Source organism: Meriones unguiculatus, chromosome 21 (assembly GCF_030254825.1).
Source record: "Meriones unguiculatus strain TT.TT164.6M chromosome 21, Bangor_MerUng_6.1, whole genome shotgun sequence".
Lineage (NCBI taxonomy): Eukaryota > Metazoa > Chordata > Mammalia > Rodentia > Muridae > Meriones > Meriones unguiculatus.
In genome coordinates this window covers 19,184,092-19,205,762 of record NC_083368.1, presented here as the reverse complement: position 1 = coordinate 19,205,762, position 21,671 = coordinate 19,184,092, and the positions used below count along the sequence as shown (strand labels likewise).

General features: G+C 41.6%; 1 protein-coding gene across 2 annotated transcripts; it reads right to left on the bottom strand.

Annotated features, from left to right (window-relative positions):
* Positions 1–14: 14 nt before the first annotated feature.
* Dnajc2 (DnaJ heat shock protein family (Hsp40) member C2) lies at positions 15–20,275 on the bottom strand. Of its 2 annotated transcripts, none has more exons than XM_060373933.1 (17): positions 20,011–20,275; positions 17,801–17,991; positions 16,514–16,589; positions 14,269–14,367; positions 12,509–12,650; positions 11,139–11,219; positions 9,884–9,949; positions 8,078–8,169; positions 7,679–7,800; positions 6,367–6,516; positions 4,247–4,335; positions 3,983–4,052; positions 2,251–2,435; positions 1,275–1,375; positions 1,056–1,163; positions 491–645; positions 15–148 (listed from the first exon to the last, which is right to left on the bottom strand). In XM_060373933.1, the coding sequence occupies exons 1-17, from the start codon at positions 20,072–20,074 to the stop codon at positions 74–76; spliced, it is 1,866 nt and encodes a 621-aa protein (XP_060229916.1). In that variant the 5' UTR covers positions 20,075–20,275; the 3' UTR covers positions 15–73. The 2 variants fall into 2 exon arrangements, with proteins under 2 accessions (XP_060229916.1, XP_060229917.1); XM_060373934.1 differs by having other exon boundaries at positions 17,801–17,902; positions 20,011–20,274.
* Positions 20,276–21,671: the final 1,396 nt, after the last annotated feature.

The following is a 21,671-nucleotide window of genomic DNA, read 5'->3' as shown; positions in this document are numbered from 1 at the left end:
ATAATTCCGAGTGATAGTTTGTACAGTATTTTCAGTTTTATTATAAAAGTGCTCACAGCCAGGACTGCCTGCATCATTTCTTGGCTCTGCCTGCATTCAGTACTTGCTCCTGAGCAGCTTTCTTTGCTTTTACCATCTCGACGAGTTCCTAGGAAGAGACAGGTTGTTGAAATGAGGACTCTCACCTGAACACAGACAGTACTGTAACTGAGTGATGGAGGGGTGGAGGGACATGCCTCTTGTCAGTGCTCAGGAGACTGAGGCTGAGGCTGTCCAATGAGATCCTGTCCCCAGACCAACAAAAAGATAGTACTAGAGATGCCAAATTCACCAACTGCCAGGAATAAGGTTAGGCTTGTTTTCCTGTAATAATTTTGGCTCCCAAACTATTACGATATTAAAATCAGCACTGTTATCACTAACCATTAGTTGACAAATAAGAACGCCAACTAAACCATACATGAACTGATAAATCTGTTAATGCCACAACCTTGTATCGTCTCATGCAGTCCTTCTTCGTCCTGCCAGGGACTGCTTCAGCTATCTTTTCCCATCTTTCAGGAGTATTTACTGGGTACGTTTTCAAAGCCTGTTCTAAAAGCTTTTGTTCTTCTGTTGTCCAAGGGGTGAAATCTGTGCAGGGACCTGTTTAAGACAAAATTTGTTTGAAAATTCATCTTTGAACACCTTCCTAGATGAATCTTTTGGTACCTGTCTCCCCTATTATCAAGTTAAACGCCCCCTCTGACACAGCGTATGTAAAACACATTTCTAAGGTGATATATGTGTGTATGTATGCATGTATAATTCCCTCTCACTGGTTAGCAGCATCTGTTGAAAAGCCCATTCTTCCTCTAATGGACTCTGAAGAGCTGCTATTCCCATCTAATGGCTAGTTAAGTAAACTTGCTACTTAGTTGGATGCATTTTCTTTGTCCCTTTCAGACCGCTAAATGTCACCTTTCCCGTCATTCTAGAAACAGATCCCAAGCTTTACAGACTTTGGGGTGGCCTGGAACCCCAATCAGCCTCTCTACTACAGAAATATACTTTACCTTCAAATCGTTCTGATGGGGCTGCACTGTCAGCCTGAGGAGCCGCTCCATGTTCTTTTTTAAACTTATCAAAAGCCTTTTTATTAATGTCATCTTTTTGATGAGGGTCTGAGAAATAAAGAAAAACAAAACAAAAAAATTAAGAGAAACCAAATATTTGATTATTACTTTAAAAAAAATATGTTCAAGGTAGCAAGCTGACTTTTAAAAATAACTTACCAAGTTTTTGGAGGCTTTTAGCTTTGCTAATAACATCTTTCGCAGTTCTTTTAACGCCAGAAGAAGAATGTATGTTCATATAATTAGCAATGACTTCCCATCTAGAGAAACCAGTATAAAAGTTTAATACAGAAAAATAGAACAAAAAGCATTACATCTTTACTGCAGAGTTTAGTTCTATGAACTATAGCTCTTAAGATCTATAGAAAGAACTCTAAGTTAGTTTAATGATGTTATTAATTACCACTATTAGATTTTCTTTTTAAGGATTTATTTTATATGCACCTGTGTTTTGCCTGCATGTATATCTGTGTGAGGGTGTTGGATTTTCTGGAACTGGAGTTAGAGACAGCCATGTGGGCGCTAGGAATTGAACCCAGGTCCTCTGGAAGAACAGCCAGTGCTCTTACCCACTAAGCCATCTCTCCAGCTCCTAGATTTTCTTAATAGGTTCGAATCAACCATCTGTAGTCTTGTTTTTAAATAAAGCCCAGCAGAAATAACTTATCCGCACTGCTGGTTTAGCATATTCTTTAAAAGGACAGATGACTAAAAACTAAGAGCCTCAGTTTGCTCATATGCAGTGAGGGAGTCTGGATCTTTAAGACTGGAATTTGAATCCTAGACTTTGAAGCAAGATCTGGTTTGAGGCAAAAGCACATAAAGAAAAAACTGCCAAGGGGAAACTATATAACATGCACTCTAGCCCCTACTGTTAGCCGTGGCGTATGAGACCAATGAATGGGAACAGCCAAAGCCTGAGCTGCACCCTGTGATGCTCTACGTATGGAGAAGTGGTACATGCATGAGTGCAGCAAATTCAGAATGTACCGAGTTCTCACAGTTCCCAGAACTTAGTGAAAGGCAGTCTTTCTGCACTCAGGCTTCTCTCCACTTGTTTCTGTTAAGCTGCCTCTTGCCTCTCTAATATCTCTAGGCCCCACTGTGTACTGAAAATTTTCAAGAAAGCAAGTACCTTGAGTTTGTCCCAGCAGGGAAGAGGTTGACAGCTTTAATTAATAATTGCAGATCATCTTCTGACCAGTTCTTACTGCCACTCCCACTTCCACCAGTTGACTTCTCTGCATTCTTAGATGCTTGCCGCATCCGAGCGTCAGCTTCCTCCTTCTCTTTCCTCATCTGCTCATTTACTTCTTCTATCTACATGAATACTGCTAGGTCAGTCTTAAAATGCATGTCGTGTCCTCACCCCATTTCTGACTGCCATGTTGTATTCCTCAACCTAACACCCACCTCATTCCAACCCAAACTCCACTGGTGAGACTAGGCAAGCACCAGCTTTTCACCTGGCTTCTCACTGCGCCTTCCAAAGGCCACCACAGCCTGAACTGCCCTTGGACTCACTGGCAAGGTGACTGGTCTTGTGCTATTCACACACAAGCTACCTCAAATCTCTTAAGCTCATTTTCTCTACAAAAATGTAAGCATACAGGAGAGTGGTCTGCCTTATGTTGGGAGTTCTAGCCTTTACAATGTTCTCCCCGCTTACCTTTAAATATGCACAAACAAGGCTTGTGCATATTTAAAGGCTTATAAGGCTTGAAGCTCCTGTAGGCTGTTGCCTTGCGGTCACCCGTGCCTCATTCCTCTTTCAATCCCATAGAACCAGTTATCAAGACCCTAAAATTCTAACTCTGAAACATTCTCCTGATTCTTGTTCTTCTTACAGAAAAATTATAGTTACTTTCTATCTGTCTTATGCACCCTGCTCACCAACACCAGATAATTAGTGCAACACTGAACCATCTGCTAACTGAAGTAGCTTGTGGGAATGGAAACTGGTCATATTTAAAACTCAGTTTTGCTCAATTCTTGCTAATCAACTTATTTTCCTCTTCCTTTCCATAATTTTCTACTATCTCTAGTTTACATTCCTCTCCAAAGCTGGTTCAAACCCTTCACTCATCTTTTCCTCCACCATTCCCATACAGCCTCCAGCTTTGGCATTTATTGTATGCCCTCCATCCTTTGAGCCTCAGGCGCATTATTTTGATGTAACTGTTCTATGACAATGGTAGCATTACACATTCCCCAAAATACACCTAGACACACTGCAGCAGACACACAGCACTATGTAATAGGACTATCAGATTTAATATTTAGTATATATAGTAGGCACTGATACTTGTTGAAGTGAATTCAGTTTCTGGCCTTCCTAATTGCTTTTCTATAAAATAAAAGGTATGATTAGACATAACAAAGTTTTTTGTTTGTTTTGTTTATAAATGTTAGCCTATGAAATACTCTGGGAATGATCAAAACAATTTTTAAATCAATACTTAAGCAAACAAACAAACAAACAAACAAACCATAACTAATATGCTAAAGACTCCAAACTAAATACTACATGATTGAAAAATACATGTTAGCCAGGCAGTAGTGCTTCAAGTCTTTAATTCCAAAGCTTGGGAGGCAGAAGCAGGCGGATCTCCCAGTTTGAATCAGCCTGCTCTACAGAGTGAGTTTCTAGACAGCCAGGGCTACACAGGGCCTATCTTGAAAACCAAACCAAACCAAAAGTGTATTAAATGAATTTTAAATCAGCAAAAACTTAATATAAACAAAATATACTAGGAAATACACAGAAGAATCTGATCCTCTTTGCCTTTTGTAACCTAAACATCAGGTGAAGAAATAAGTAAAATAATTAAATGGCAAATATAAGCAGAAGTGATGTATGCTATTACCTGTTTTTCAAGTGCAGCTTTTCCTACTTCTCTTGTAGATGATGTCAGTATTTCATTCAAACACTGTAAGCTACAGAAAAGAGTGAAAGCTGGGAGTGTGGCTCCATAGCATAGCCTTTATTTAGCATGCACAAAACCTCAGGCTCCATTTTCAAGACACACACACACACACACACTGCAAAAAGAAAAACAATAGGGTGGGATAAGGGTGGTTTAAAATTATCTGGAACCTGTAAGAAGCTGTCAGAGGCATCTTAGATATACCTTGCTAGTTCAAGCCGGTCACAAAGTTTTTCCACTTCTTCCATCATTTTAACACGATCTGCCTCATTGTCTGAAAAGTGATTCCAGTTCTAGAAGTACAAATGCAAATGTTTCCATTTTCCATCTCCAACACTACAGACATGTAAGTACACCATCAGCCAAGCCGAAAGAAAGCATGAGCTTCCCAAGAGCTTGTGGATGTGATGATACACCAGCTGTATTCTCAGTGTTTTCACTGATCAGCAAACCAAATGTGAGTTGGGGTGCAAATGAGAAGAGAGTGCAGAATATACATGGATGCTGGAAACTCACAGCAATTGCTGATACTTAAGGATCAGGAAGTTGACAGCCCTCCTCACCCCCAGTTTTCTGCTGTCTGAATGTGCTGAATGGGAAAGTTTATTGGAAAACTTAAATATGAAAAGTTTTAAAGGGGTTGTAATATAGTATGCTAAGTAACAGAAGCTATTAACAAAAAATCTGATTAACTAAAGATTATACTCATAATGGAACAGATTTATGTACGTGAATGTACAAATAATTGGCAGCTGGAAAACGTTGCTGCCAACAGTCATGCCTTCCATTTCTCATTTTCTGCTGCTTTTAACCTGTGGGTTATGGTTCTCACTGAAGTCCCAATGCTGCTTTTCCTGTGGGCAGACACCCAGGCTTTTTAACTACCACTAAAGATTCTCCTATCTGTCAGGTCTCCTCAGGCTTCCATACTGCTATTTCCTAGGGGGTGTCCCCACCTCTACTCTCCTCATTCATGCCATCCCAGGGTGATGTCATCTACTTGCATGGTTTCTAGTGCTATCAAGATGTTGATGATCTGTAGTGATTCTACCCTTGCACATGTAAGAATCCACTGCAGTGTTCCCATAGGCTCACCATTGACACGCCAGACCTTTAGTTCTCCTGTCTTCTGTATCAATGTCATTCCTCCTGTATTCCATGCAAGGAACTAAGGCACTTGTAATGTTCACTCCTCTAACTGTACCATACAACCTGAGCCAACAGTAGCCTATTTTGCTCTAGAAACGGCTCTCTCTATACCCTTGGCTGTCCTGGACTCTAGCCCAGGCTAGCCTAGAACTCACAGAGACCCACCTGCCTCTGCCTCTGCCTCCCCCAATTGCTGAGATTATAGGCATATGCCATGGTGCCTGGCTAACTCCCCTCCATCCCCCAAGAAGGGGTTTCTGTATAGCCTTAGCTGTCCTCAAACTCCAACTGTAGACCAGCTATCCTTGAACTCAGAGATACACCTGCCTCTGCCTCCCAAGGGCTGGGATTAAAGGCGTGCTCCACCATTGCCCAGCTGACTGTTTACATCTTTTCATGGAGGGGTGGGAGGGACACAAGACTCACCGGAGCATCCATCCACTCCCTAACACCTGCTTAACATTAACTTCGTTAACTGCATGTAGCTTTAGGGAGGGGTGAGAGTAAAGAGGTGAGGAAAGACCTGGGGTGGGAGGTGTAACCGAGATACCACCACTCCTTTAAGTAACTCCTCACTTATAATCTGTAGGAAAGGCAATAGACACACTGGCTCCCCAGAGTGAGCTTGGTGGAATTGTCCCTCAGGTTGTTGTTGGGATATTAGGAGAGGCAGAAGGGTTTACATCTCTCCTACTGCAAGGAATCTGAGCAAAAACTTGTTGAGTGTGCCACACGCTGCTGACTGTCTTAGTTTCATGAGAAGTACAGGGGAAGAAATCATGGTATTGAGGTGATCTCCCTAGGGCCCCATAGCTACACACTTCAAAGCAGGCAAGGCTACATGAGACCCTCATTCAGGCTGGTGAAATAGCTCAGTGGTTAAAGAACCTGCCTCCCAGCATAACAACTAAGTGCAATCCCCAGGCCCCAAATGGTGTGAGGAGAAAACTTACTCTCCATACGTGGACCATTGCTTGTGTGCACCCATATACACACATAAACGTAGTAAAAATGAGACCTTACCTCAAAAAACAACCAAATAAAACACAGCAACTCCCTAAGCCTGCATTTGAAGATAAACTGTGTTCACATGTTTGTGCATGGTGAAAGAGGAAATACCTTCATGTTTCATCTTGGGTGCCCATGTGGGCAGCTGCCCCAGCAGTCTGGCATACCTTGCATGAATTCCGAAGTTTCTGCCTTTCCTTTTTAATGGCTTTTTTCTGGATATCCTTTTCCTTCTTGGCCAACAATGCTTGCTGTCTAACTTCTTCCTCCTCTTTTTCCTTAGCCAACCGAGCAGCTTCTAATTCAGCTTGTCTTTGCTTTAAAAAGATGAGCAAAAACATTTTAATAATGATACTAGTGTTTCTAAAAGCATTATGATCTTATGTAAAAGTTCAGTTTTTTATTGAATTAGAAATAAGATGATATCAACTTATGATTAATTAAAGTTACAGAGAGGGCTAGAGAGATGGCTCAGTGGTTAAGAGCACTGTCTGCTCTTCCAGAGGTTCTGAGTTCAATTCCCAGCAACCACATGGTGGCTCACAACCATCTATAATGGGATCTGATGTTCTCTTCTGTCATATAGGCATACATGCAAATAGAGTGTTCATATGTATAAATAAAAATCTAAAAACAGAAAAAAGTTAAGGACAACTGGCCAAACTCTATAAATTACAAAGTTTTACTTATTAGAAAATATTAAACAGACATTAAAAATAAACCAAGGCTCAGCAGTTAAGAGCACACCTGAAAGCCCAAGTCTGGTTCCTAGTACCCAACTGCCTTAATTCCATCTTCAGGGCATCCAGTGCCCCTTTCTCCTTCATCACGCATGAGTACACATGTGACATACACTAGAACAGACACTTACACACACACACACACACACACACACACATATATATATATATAACAAGCAAAAATAAAAATAAATCTTAAGGCCGGGTACAGTGGCACAACTTTAATCCAAGTGCTCTGGAGGCAGAGACCAGAGGCAGGCAGATCTCTGAGTTTAAGGCCAGCCTGGCCTATAGTAAGTTCCAGACCAGCCAAGGCTACATAGTTGAGGCCCTGCATCAAATAAAACAAAACAACTTAAAATAAGAAATATGAGAAATCTGAAGGATGTTTTCAGTGATGAATTTTGATTGTTTGTTTGTTCAGTAAGACTCTGTTGAAAGAGACCTAACCAGCTTGTTAAGAGTCACTCACAAGCTAGGCTCAAGCGGTGCATGCACAGCTGCGGAGTAGGAGAGGCCGTGTCTCAAAGTCACAAAGAGGATGGGTGTGGTGGCAGAGGCAGGCACATCTCCACAGGGTCAAGGCCAGACTGGTCTATAGTGAGCTCCAAGCCAGTTATGAGACCCTGCCCCAAAACAAAACCTTAAAGTCAAGTCACTCACATCGGTACCCAATACTGATTCTAATTATTCCACCTCCAGGGCCTGAAGCCCACAGCATCACATACCAATGTCTTACCTTTTCTTTGGCTTCTTGTTCTTTCCGTCTAGCTTCTGCTTTTGCTTTCTTTTCTGCTTCTTTCTTGGCCTTTTCTTCTTCCTTAAACTTTTTTATCCTTGGGTCACAACTGTAAGCATTATCTATACAAAAAAACAAGTTAATCTTCTCAATTAATCAAAATTAAAATAACTTAAAAAAAAAAGCATCTGGGGTTGGTGGTGCACACCTGCAATCCCAGCACTCAGGGAGGTAGATGCAGGTGGATCTCTGTGAGTTAGAGGACAGCCTGGTCTAAAAAGTGAGTCCAGGACAGCCAGTGGCTAGAGAGAGAAACCATGCCTCAAAACAAAACAAAATAAAACAAAAAACCAAAACCAAAAAAAAACCCCAAACCCCCAAAGCATTAATTATACTTACCAACTAATGTTCTTATTCTGTTCATTTCCTCCTTTTTTCTTTGGGCCCTTGTTGCTCTGTTCTGCTTTTCAATCCATCTCCTCTCATCACGACTGTAAGACACAAAACACCTCATTCTTGTTATTTAAAGATGGGCTGTGTTTAGTATTAATTTTGATTGTTTTTCCCGGTATTTATGTTCAAAAAATTTTCCTACACATTAACAATGGAAACAAAACAAAACAAAACAAAACACAACAACAAAAAAACTAAAACTAGCTTTAGCAATCAAGAGAAGTGTTTATGGAGCTGAGCTATTCTGACAGTATTTTTCCTTTACAATTTCTTAAGTGTATCCTAACCTATTTGGCCCCACCTAGCTCATGAGAAGGAATTTGAACATTATATATCAGGGCTGGAGAGGAGGCTCAGAGGTTGACAACACTTGCTGTTCTTCCAGAGGACCTGACTTTGGTGCTCAGCACTCACACTGGCAGATTACACCTGCCTGCAAGGGAATGCAACGTCCTCTTTTGGCCTCTTGCTGCACCAGGCATGTGCATAATGCACATACACACGTGGGCACTCACACATATACATAAAACAAACAAACCCAGCCTATTACCAAAATGTGCTTACTGGTGTAATAGTGGCCATGACTCAGTTATAGGGTGACCATCACTTTATGACTGGATTTAAGGTCCACTCCGAAAGACAGAATTCATGCCTGGTAATGTAAACCTGGTCAAAAGCTCATGGATGGAAAGATTATAGGCCATAGTGGGGAATCTACTATCACTGTTTTGCTAAATAGAAACATTGTCACATTGCCTTCTAAATATTTGTCTATATCATGTATCTTAACGTGTTACATATTACTATAATATACATGATATAAAATATATGCAAATACTGAATCTGCAGATTAGTGCAGCTTCCTCTTAATCAGAAAAGCTTCTTTACAGTGGGAAGTGGCTATCAAGCTGAGAATGACTGACTGTGCAGCGTGTATAGCATGGCCTGTGCTCAATGACCCCCCAGGCTTGGGAACATCGCAGAACAGGAAGAAGAAAGACTGTGGCAGATGCAGGATGGGGAGTGCTGAGACACGTCTCCTGGACATGGCGTGGGCACGGCAATCATGAACGCACAGAAGCCGTGGCTCCTGCACAAGGTTAAGCCTGTCAACATGCATCATAGATAGAGGAGGAACATATGAGGGGCCACCCCTCACGGAGGAGCTGCTGGCAGTTAACAGGGGAAGGGTAACTTTTCCTCCATGGTAGCAGCTCAGAACTACACACAGGCACAGGCAAAGAACCGTGGTTAAATTTAGTGGGTATTTAAACAACAGACAGGCAGGAAAGAAAGGAAGACCGTGTGTGGCAGGAAGGCTTCCAGGGCAGCGAGACAAGAGGGTAAATATGATCAAAGCACATTCCAGACGATAAATATTTTTTAAAAGTCTGGATATTGGCAAGATGGTGACCATGCTTGCCTTCAAGCCCAAGGATCTGATGAGTTTGACCCCTGGAATCAGGCGTACGAGAAGAGAACTAAGTCCAGGAAGTTATTCTCTGGTCTCCATACCCAGGGCATGACAAATCTGAATCTCCCACAATAAATAACAAATGATGAAGTGGCTGGGATACAGTTCAGTGGTAAAATACTTGCCTACCTTATGCAGCGTCTTAAGACTAATCTCTAGCACACACACACAGAATTTGTGTTAAAGAAAAGGCTGGATATATGGCTCAGTGACACTATGCTTTAGATTTGGTCCTCTGTACCACTGAGTGTTCCTTTAATAGTGACTAGCATACATACCACTCAGCTTTTTCTTTTTCTTCTTCATCTAAATAAGAAAATTCTCTCCAAGAGTCAAAATTATACCTAATACACACAAAAAAGAAATCAAGACAGTGTTGGAAAAATAAATCCTTTAAAAATTACATTAGCTACGTATTACTTTTAAAAGCAATGACAAGCAGATCAATTGTTTCAATGGACCCTTCCCTCCCTTTTGATATTAAAGTCAAAAGCTGCAGTCCCTGCTGTCTTTTCTCAGGGTTTTCACTTCCCTACAATGTTGTTTGAGATTTTTCCTTTCTTCATGTTAACTGTCAAGTCTTAAGATGACTCTATAGTTAATGGTTATTTTATTTCTGGTTTGTCATATTAATGTAAAAGCCACTCCAACTGACGAAACTGAAATCTTTTTTTTTAGAATAACTTTGTTTCTGTATTGATTAGCCAGATTGAAAAAATACACTATGAGGCTGGAGAGATGACTCAGTGGTTAAGAACACTGGCTGCTCTCCCAAAGGACAGCAGTTCAATTCCTAGCACCCACATGGTGACTCACAACCAATGAATGAATGCCCTCTTCTGGTCGCCACAGGCACCAGGTATGCAGATATAAATGCAGGTAAACACTCATACACATTTTTAAAAAAGCCATACTATAAACAAAATGCACTAAATAGAGTGATTACTGAAAATTAGAGGTAAAAGGTACTATCTACTTGAAGAACTCAACTCTTCCAAACCAAGACAGGGTCTCCCCATGTAGTCCTGTCTAGCCTCAAATTCAGGGAGATCTGCCTGCCTCTGTGTCTCAGAGATTAAAGCCATGAATCATTAAGCCTAGCCAGAGAACTCAAATGCTTTTAAGATGGCTTAATAAGGTAGGGTGGCAGATACGCCTTCAGTCACAGTTCTTGGGAAGCAGAGGAAGGTGGATATCTGTGAGTTTGAGGCCAGCCAAGGTTACATAGTGAGACCCTACTTAAAAAACCATGCCCCTCCAAAAGATGGCTCAATGAATGGGTTAATTCCCAATTTTTATTTTCTACTGCAATCAAGTCATTGATAGCTGAGCTCATTAACACATTAATAGAGAGCGGACTGAAAAAAACATAAAAGGAAAATACAGACGATACAAAGCATTACATGAAAATCTTTATTCATTTCACCTGTTCAGTAAAAGTTCTGCTATTCAAATATGAACTGATGAGCAATCAAGTACTTAATGAATATCTTTAAAAAAAAATTATGTCATCATGTAAGTGTATTCACTTACCAGAAAGAATAAAACGCATCTACATCTTCGAATGATGAGTTCATGTCACCAAGTTTGGGAACATTTTTTTTATTTGACCATCTGAAATATTAAAACAAAAATTTGACTCAAATGAAGATTTTGACCAGGAGCCTAACCTAAAACAAGTCCTTTAAAAATAACAGCTTTTACTAATTAATCCCTTCTAGCACTCTGCCCTTTAACCCCTACAACTAAAAGGTGTAGCTCTCAGAAGTGGTGCCCTAAGCGATGCAGGGGAGAGCAGGTCGATAATGGTGAAACACAATCCAACTATCTCCCACCCGTACGGTACAGTGTGGCAGCTGCCAGACATGCTGAGGGCTCTTCCCAAACTCACTCACTGCTGCCCCCTAAAAATGCAGCACAGGGGGCTGGAGAGGCGGCTCAGTGGTTAAGAGCATGGGCTGCTCTTCCAAAGGACCGGGGTTCAAATCCCAGCACCCACATGGCAGTTTACAACTGTCTGAAGCTTCAGTTACAGAAGATCTAACATCCTTCCACAGACATACATGGAGGCAAAACACAAATGTAAATAAAATAAACTAATTAAAAAAGAATGCAGCATAGAAGTAAGCTGTAGCTCTAGCAATGCAGATGGACTTCCACCCTTCACCCTTTATTTCTGAAAAGGACCAGGGGATGAGGTGGCCCCGCTATTCTATTCTACTAAACAACATACAGAACCCCATGTCGTCTACAGCTTCAGTGAGAGTGTCTGGGAACAGACCACACGGAATCGCACTCACTGGGAATACTGGGATATTAGAATAAAGCAGAGTACTCCAGGAAGCAGCACCTCAGGCACTGTTCATGGTCCCAGGTGACTCCATGTACAACTAAGATAGGCCAGAAAATGTGCCAAGAACGTAGAAAACCGCTAATACTGCCTACTACTTGAAGTCATTTAAATGCAATAAAGTATGCATTAATCTTAAGAATTTGATAATTTACCCTTCCTTAGAGAAGCTTTATGAAATAAAATTCTAATACAAGAATCCAGGGCTGCAGAAGCAGCACGTGTGGAGCCTGTGTGCAGCATGAACACCGCCCAGGGTTTCACCGCCAACATCAAGTAAGGGTTAACAGCTTTCCTCAACTGCTAATACCGACACGCAGGCAGTCACTGGTAAAAGGCAACGAGAGCGGGCCGTGCTGTCACTTAAACATCAGCACCACAGCCTACTTACTAAGGCAGACAGGCTGCTTTTATCAGGGCTCAGTATGCAGAGATGAAAGGAAGAGAGCTGGTGGTGCTATTTTACGAACAAGCCACTGATGGAGGACAGCAGAAGAACACACAGCCAGCCATGTGAGCACTGTGACTGAAGAGGGGCGGTGCTTTCACTCACCTGGAATTCCTTTCAAACACTGGAGAAAACACTTGAAAAAAATTGTCCTTTGCTTCACTTTTAGAAGGAACTGAGTTGTCAAAAGTAGGATCTACACTGTTAAATGCCCGTCTTTTTACCGGATCAGACAACATTTCATAAGCTGAGAAAAAAGTGACATGACACCACATGAAGATACCCGTTTTCTTCTATGAGAAGACAAATATTTGCCTGAGGATGTGGCTCTGTGGGGAGGGGCGAGGTCTGAGCACCAACATTATGGCAAAACAAGATGGGGGAAAGGAAATAAAGATCTTGACCTGCAAATTCACAGTTTTGAATTTTGGGTGGGAGAGGACTTAATTTAGGTGGTCAACGATCATGTGACATAAAATGATATAACTCTTCTAAGTAGACAAGTGTCAAAGCACTGCACAAGTTGGACAAATGCCAAAGCCACATCTTCAGGCCATCATAAAACAATTGTGAACACTAACTCTCAGCTGGGTACGATGCTGAGCAGGGTGGCTTACCTAGAATCCTACAACTTGGTGGCCTGAGGTAGGAAACTGCTTTGCATTTAAGGCCAGCCAGGACATAGTGAGTTCCAAGGAAGCCTGGGCTAGACTGAGTGAGACCCTGCCTCAAAATAAACACTACTCCAGAAGGCAGATGTATTGGGGGATAGTTATGAAAACATAACTGTTAACTTTTAAGGTTCTAAAGCCTGCTTGACCACTGAGTAAGAGCGGACCATAGAGAAGAAATCTGAGGAGTGCACCTATGTGCCATTGTTTGAAAAGTAGCATCACACCATATGGTGATGTAATCCTACAACCCCAGCATTGAGGAGGCAGGGACAAGAAGAGCTCAAGTTTGAGGTCAGTCTTGGGCTGCATAGAGAGACTATCTCAAAAACAAAAGCACTACCAAAATATAAAATCACATGTAAGCAAACACCGAAATGGTGGTTACCTGTACTGATTTACATAATAGGCTCATGGTAAACAGCTACCCTATAATCAACTTAATTATTTCTTTGCAGAGTTGGGGGCTTGTACACTTACACATGCCAGGCAAGTGTTCTGCCACTGAGAGTCACCTCTATCCCAATCCATTTAAAATTAGTAAAACCCCAGAGTAAGTTTAGTTCCCCAACAATCTAAAATGGCAAAAGCTTAGCACCCATACCACCAAACAGAGCACTCAGACCAGGCCTGACAGTGCAGGCCTGTAAATCCCAGCTGCCGGGAAGGAAGAGCTGAGAGTGGAAACTCAAAGCCCAGCCTGAACTAACTCCAAGGCTACCTGGGCAATTTGGTGAAACCCTAACTTCTCCAACATAAAAAATAAAAAAGGGGGTGGGGGTCAGGGGCTGTAATTCAGTGGTAGGGTGGTTGATGGCCAGCACTACACAAACACACCGGTATATGTTCATACATGCATATGCATATGTGCACACATATATGATCAAGTACAGATGAGATGGTAAGAATCACCTGGGACTTGGGCATATCTTAAAACAAAACAAAACCTGTCACCTGGGGATCCTGATAAAATGCAGATGCAGCAGGCAGGTCTAGGACAGGGCCTGAGAATCTGCATTTCCAACAGACTGTTATGTGTGCATGTTAAAAGTCAAGGCAGCCTCACTGTGTGAAGCTCCGTGGAAACCACTAGAAAGGTAGTTAAGTCAAGTACAGCACGCATGCACAGGAACCTCAGTGGCTGCAAACAACAGAAGAGCTCTAAGAAATCCTGAGTGTGAAGTGTTTTCTCACCTTTAGTTATGCAAGTGAAGTAGTCATTGTCTCCTTCTTTGATTGGTTCCCCAGCCGCTTTCCGTTTGTCTGGGTGATGCTTTAAGACCATTGCTTTATCTGTAGAACCAATGAGATATCACTGCTTTGAGGGGTAATTCTTTAGTAACTTGAAATTTTTCTTCTCTAATCTTAAGCCAATTTTATTGACATTTTCAAATCCATTGTACATCATGATTTCAGGTAAAAGAATAGCCTATAATTTTATCCTTAACTACTTTCCTCTTCATAAACCTCATTTTGGAGATATCATTTGTCTTGTCTATTTCCCTCCACCATTTAGTGATAACTCTTTCAAACAATAAAATGGAGTAGCTACCTTCACACATTATTTTTAAAACTATATACTACTTTAAGGCAATTAACTTGCTTAGGACACAACTCTATAGTTTTCAACCTTTTAAGCTTTGTAGTAATGATTCTACTTTCAAAAATGAGTCCATTAATATAATTTTCATCTCTGTCCAGGCCCAACTTATATATAATCTCCAATGTAATTGTTTCTTTGGATTGTTTATTTCATTCTACTGAGATAAAATTTTCAGCAGTACATTTTAATAATACTCAGATTTTAGGTATACAGTTCAGTGACTTGACAGGGGAATATGATGTAGCCCAAAAGACAGAGAGGCCATTTGCATTTCCTTCCCAGGATGCCTTTCCTAGGCAACTCCCCTCCCCTATTAAACTGGGCAAAGGCTTTCTAATCTATTATCCCATAGGCTGCTTTTGTGTGTTCTGGAACCTCACATAGATTTGTATCTGGCTTCTTTTACTCAATACTGTGGAGAATTGGTATTGATTCTTGTGCATTGATAAAAAAATTAAGTTTATATTTTTGGTTAAAATATACTATCTATCAATTCTTTTTAAGGTATTTTATCTATGTAATTCTTAAAAATACAATATTAAATTTTAGTTCTTTAGAAATCTACCATCACAAACTGTTTAGGATAGTTAAGAAATGCAAACTAATAGTCAATCAAACTTGTTTTGTAGGTACTAGTTTAGTTAATAACAGGTGTTTTCTAAGTTAATCAGTTTATAGCTAGAAACAAGCAATTTAGATATATTAGAGATAGTCTTCAAAAACCTCAGAGATCTATAGAATATGGCATTTAAAAATGCTTTATTAATTTAAGACATTTTTGACAATGAGACATGTCAGCTCCTGGCAGCACCCCCATTCCACTTCAAAGAGCACCAGAAAAATCTCCACATGGTGTTCGCTTCATACGTGGCAAAGTAGCCACTAAGCAAGAAAATGCCTCTGCTTCACCTGCAGACAGAGTGGACAAACTGGATGCATGAAGGTTGACTAGCTAAGCTTTGCAAGGACAAGGTAGGCAAGTCCTTCATAATACCTGCTTCACAGAAAAGTCTGTCAGATAGTCTGAGCCAAAAGGCTGAAGATGATGCTCCAACGTTATAGAGAAATTTGGGGATATTGTCCAGGCAACCAACTATGTCTGTCACTTCTACAGTTTTGGAAGCTGCTTGCTCTGTACCTCCTGTTTATTCAGATAATATTTTTCCTTGTCAGGTTTCTGATGAGGTTGAAGACTAGATAGTTATAGGCTTACAATTAAGTTTAGTTGTTTGGGATTTAAGATGATGTTTCAGGTCTAAAAAGATGTGTTTTGATTAGTAATGCAAGTCATTGGAAATTGAGTTAGGAAAAGAACTTTGAACACACCAAGATATGATAGATAGGACTTTCTTCAAGTTGCTATTACAGACTGAACATTGTGAATGTAATTTTTACCCAATAATATAGTTTATTGATATTAGATAAAAAGCCTTTTATTTAGACAAAAAGGGGGAAATGTTGCAGGATATTTGTTCTCATTGTGAACCCCAAGATTGTGAACTGTAAAAATCTGTTTATTTGGTGTGTCTCAGTCCTAACACACATCTTTAACGCAGGAACTAATACTCAAGCTCTCAGACTTGATGCCCAGCACCACCAAACCCCCAAATGAATTAAACAACAATAACAAACAAACAGAAAAAACCAGTTTCCCGATTATTGTTTGTGACCTGGTTTTTTTCCTGTAGAAAACTTCATCGTTTCATTCTTTCCACCTGAATTCTGAGAACACTCAAGGTTCCCCCACCATCTTTCTTTTCTAAGAGTCTCATGTGCTTGAGTTTGGGGTTACAGTTCCTATATTAAATAGTCAACTACTTCAAAACAAGTACTTACGAGCAGCTTTGATCTGTCTCTGTGTAGCTTTGTATCTGACGTGGCCAAGTCCAAGAACTGCATAGTGATCCTGATTCTGATAGACACACAAAAGGGAGGTTAGTCTGAACAGAGCACATCCAACCCTGTGTTCTGCTACCGCTAAAGACCACCTTCCAAAGGGAGGCTTCTGGGTTGCAGCCACAGAGCACCTGCTTAGCATGAAAGAGGCCCTGAGTTCAATATTCAGCATCCCAAACAAACAAAAGTGAAATACCCTTAGCAGAATCCAGTGAGGCTCTAGATAGCATGGGATATGCAGTCATCTAAGTTAGGGACATGTGGACGACTATATGGCCTTCCTGATGGTCTGTGCACACAACCCTGGTGAAGGCTCTGATATTTTCTGAGACTAGACCCAGCAGGCTGGGTCAGTGGACAATGACAGCATAGAAGCAGGAAACACAGGGCGTTAAGTAGGGTGGAATTTTTGAGACACAGACGGATGCAGCTTCTTTGGAGACATAGTACCTGTTTTCATTTCTGCTTTGGTTAACATCCTAGTGAATTTACACATTGAGGAAGCAATAGTAGTAAGGCCGCAATAACCCACACTGCCCATTTTGTCTTGGACAATGAACTAGCTATCACATGAAGAAAAGATGAGGGCATATAGTCTTGAAGAAAACAGTCAAGTAGCTCATTGGGGGTGGTCCTAAATGGTATAAGATATCAGGCTGAGCAAGCCAGTAAGCAGCATTCCTCCATGGCTTCAGCTTCATTTCCTGCCTCCAGATCCCTGCTTGAGTTCCTGTCCTGACCTCTTCTGTGATGGACTGTTACCTGGAAGTATAAGAGAAAATAAACCCTTTCTTCTCCCATGAGAAACTCTCCATACCATGTTCTTTTACCATTTCAACTATTTTCCAATTCTTTTTTTAAAGAGCAGCTGGATTGTGTTGTTTTCTTTTAAGATGCGGCCTCAGGTAACTCAGGCTGGCCTCTAACTGCTATGTAGTCAAGGATGACCTTGAATTTCTAACCTTCTTGTCTCTATTTCCCAAGTACTAGGATTCCAGGTGACTCTGACCACTCCCATGGAGACATTATTTTTGCTCTGGGGCCTTGCTGGACATCTACAGCTGAGGCAGTAGAGTGTGGTTGGTCTATGCCAACTCTGGGCTTAAAAGTGCTTACTTATGCCTCTCATGTTGAACCGCCTTCGAATACAGTGTCCTGATGGGAAAACTGGGAATGTAGCCCATGTGTAGGTGCTTCCAGGAAGTGAAAGCTCCGAACAGTAAATACCTTCCAATCTTTGGGATCAAGTGTTTTCAGCATGGGAAACTCTTCTAACTGTAACTCTTCATCTTCTGACTCCTCGGATAGCTCTTTCTTATCCTCCAGTTCCTGAAAAGAGGTAGAAGCATTTCTGTTTCTCCTCTTAACAAAAGCTTCAAACCATCTTCCCACAGGTTCAACTTGACAGAGTGCAGAGGCTGTGATGGAGAACAGTAAGACTTAATCTATTGAACACGGCTTTTTCAAGGTAGCACCACTTCTTAGGAAGAGCAAAACAATGATGTCAGAATATAATTTTGAAGCCATCAGCTATAAAAATAATTGCAGACACCCAGTTGCATCACAGATAGCAAATTACCATTGGTAACATTTATTATTCCAGCAACCTCTTCCGGTTAACATGCCATTAAGGCTGATGACCTAAGTTCAATGCCCAGAACTCACATAAAGACAGGAGGGAAATGACTCTATAAAGCTTTCCTTTGACCTCTGCATGCATGCTGTGGCACTCAAATACCTAGTATTTTTTTTTTTTTTTTTTTTAAGAAAAAGAAATTCAGCAGCTAATCAGTATTTTCCCGAGAAGGTTAGAAAGGAGAACAAGGAACCAATAATAGTAATAAAATAAATGATAAAAAGCCACCAAGAGCTAGCCTTGAGAAAACAATAACTATACCCAGTGACCTTAACTATTAGTAGTTTAATTATTAACATGGTTAATAATTCTAAGGATTCTCTGGCAACAATCTGTTCAAATAGACAATTTTCCAACCTAATGCTGGAGAATAATTACTGTGTCTATGTCCTGGGGACACAGGCTGGATATAAACCTTGAATCCCTGGTTTTGTTTTGCTTTTTCAAGACAGAGTTTCTCTGTGCAACGGAGGACGTGCTGGGTTAAAAGGCATGTACCACCACACCCAGCTGAATCCCTGGGTTTTCATCTAGGACCAAGCCAGGAGTGATGGAGCACTCCTTTAATCCCAGCACTCGGGAGGAAGAGGCAGGCAGATTGCTGTGAGTTCGAGGCCAGCTCTGGTCTACAGAGCGAGTTTCAGGACAGCCACAGCTATGCAGAGAAACCCTGTGTAGAAAAACAAAACAAAAAAACAAAGACAAAAGAAATATATATAAATAAATAAAATACATATAACACATATATTTCATCCAGTTACTAGAATATCTGAATGCAGTTTTAAAACCACAAACTGCTATAGATAAGGTATTATGGAATCAATCACTGTATATCTATATAAAAGAAATTCAAAAATGATAATCTGAGTCCGAAAAAAGTGGGATCAACATTTTAATTTCATTAAGTAACCAAAGTGCAATTTTTTTTGGTGCACGGTTTTGGGTTGACATTTTAAAAGAACGTTACTCACGTTTTAACTGGCTTATGATATTAAGCTTTCCTGCACCCAAGACGGAAAGGATTCAAATGCTAATATGAGCCGGCTGTGTGGCGGGGGCGTGGCTTTCAAGACAGTGCCTCAGGAGCCTTTTTCTCTAGTATAGGATTACATCGAGACTCACAGACGCAACACGTGCCATGGGAAACATTTAAAACTCACATTCAACAAGTGCCCACGGTAAGTGGCTACGGGAATTAATGCAGATCACTAAAATCGGGGAGCCGAACGCTTGCAATACTTTCGGCCGTGCCGGGTTATAAACCAAAACGCCTCCAGCAAGAGTCTAAACTGCACTTTCAACCGTTCCTCAGTGTACGCCAAGTTCTCCAAAAGCACCCGCAAGGGGCTTCCAATGGTACGAGGAAGTTCTGAGTTCTGACACTTCAAAATCGGAGCCAGGAGCAAAGGTAGAGGTGCTGAACAGCACGAACTCGGCTTTGTACAACTCCCGGCACGTGGGTGCACGCAGCCGGGTCTCTCTGCCGTTGGCAAGGGGGTGCTTTCGATCTTTCAGGGTGCTGGGGGGCTCGGTCCTGAAGTGCTCAGCCCGCTCCATGAGTCAGCAGCCCAAGGAGAAAGGAGGAACCACAGGTGCAGAAGGAAGACGCCCCCACCCTCCTTTCTAATAAACCAGGGACACTTTAAATTACAGCAAGGAGCAACGAGGGCTCGTCCCGGCCCCACAAGCCCCGGAGCAAATCGCTGCGGTCAAGGGTACCGACGCAGGGGTTGCTAGGGAGGGGGCTGAGGCAGGGGCGCCTGCCTGGGGCGGGACGGAAAATGGGTTGGTGGGCACGTACCGGAGGTCAGAGCGTGGGTGATGGCGGTGCCCTGGCCCTCCGCGGCGCTCGGCAGGAGCAGCATAGTGGCTGGAGCTAGTCCCGCGGACGCCGCGGCTCCCGTCCGGCAGGCAGGCCCTCTGCGTCCGCTCTACCTGCTAGTCCCAGCCTCGCGCCCAGGCTTTACGCCTAGGAACCGGCGCATGGAGACGACCAGTAAGCACTTCCGGGATGGGGCTTTCGCGGTGCGGACGCGAATCCCACCCCCACACACTCGCGCCAATGTGCGCGGCCGCCTACTTCCTCTGCCGACTCCAAACCGGCTGGAGACCACGGAGCCCAAAGGAACAGTTCCTAGACTCATCGGTTCCTGCGTGGAAAAGGAGTCTTTTTCCTTACATGAGGCCAAGACGTAGAAAATAGAGGAGCCTCACCCCCTTTGTCACCCAGGCCAGCCTCTAACTCGTGAAAACCCTGTCTCAATCTCCCAAGGGCTGAGGTTTCACTCATAAACCACTACCGATCCCTATGTACCTCGTGTAAGTGGAATCATGTAACCACATATTAATTACGTTACATTTCATTATATATTATATTATCATTGTCTCTATGTGAATGCTATATTCACTAGTATAATGGTCACAGAATTATTTTTAAGGCCAGATAATACTGTATTCACACACCACATTTTTATCTGTTTATATATATCTGGATACTTGGGCTGTTCTTCATTCCTAATAATCTTCTATTGCTTATGCAGCCGTGAACATGGCTGTACAAGTATCTCTTTGAAATCCCACTTCCACATATTTGGAATTACTAGCTTATATAGATTCTATTTTAGTTGTTTTCAGTTTTCAACAACCATTGCACCATTTTACCCACCAACAGTGTACAAAAGTTCTATTTTTTTCCTTCATTCTCTCAAACTTTATTTTCTTAAAACAAAACAAAACAAAAAAAACCCAGCCGTCCATGAGTGGGGTGTGGTGGTGCACTCCCTTTGTCCCCAGCCCTCAGGGACATAGATGTCTGTAAGTTTGAGGCCAGTCTTGTCTACATAGCGAGTTCTAGGACAGCCAGGGCGACATAGAGAGGCCCTGTCTTAAGGAGGAAAACTAGCCACTCAAAAAAAAAAAAAAGTGCTTTTGATTTGCATTTTCCAAGGGTTGAAACTTTGTGTTCATTTGTTGACATTTGTGTGTATGCTTTAAAGAAATATCTGCCCAAGTTCTTTTCCCACCTTCCTACTTCCCTCTTTTAAACATTATTCCCTTTCCCATCATAAAAACCAGATTGTTGTCTTGTTAAGTTGTAGTTTTTTTGTATAACTTGAATACACATTCCCTAACAGAAATGCATTACCTTCATTCTATTTGTAGCCTAGCCACCAATTAACTGTGTCTAAAACTGCCAGGCATTTTACACACAGTTATTTAGTGCCTTCCCAATCTTGTGAAGTCAAGAGGAAATTAAAATTTTAGAGATGTAATAAATTACCCGACTGTATGTATTTTTTATTAGTGACTAAATCAAGATTTAAGCTCGTCAAACTGAGCCAGGGTTAATCTTGGAAGTTCCTGTTCGGAAAGATCAGGATTGGTGAGGGAGGGAGGGAGGTGGACAAATGTCTCCTAAAATGTAATCCTTCCGAAGTCTGGGCTTAGCACAACCTACAGCCA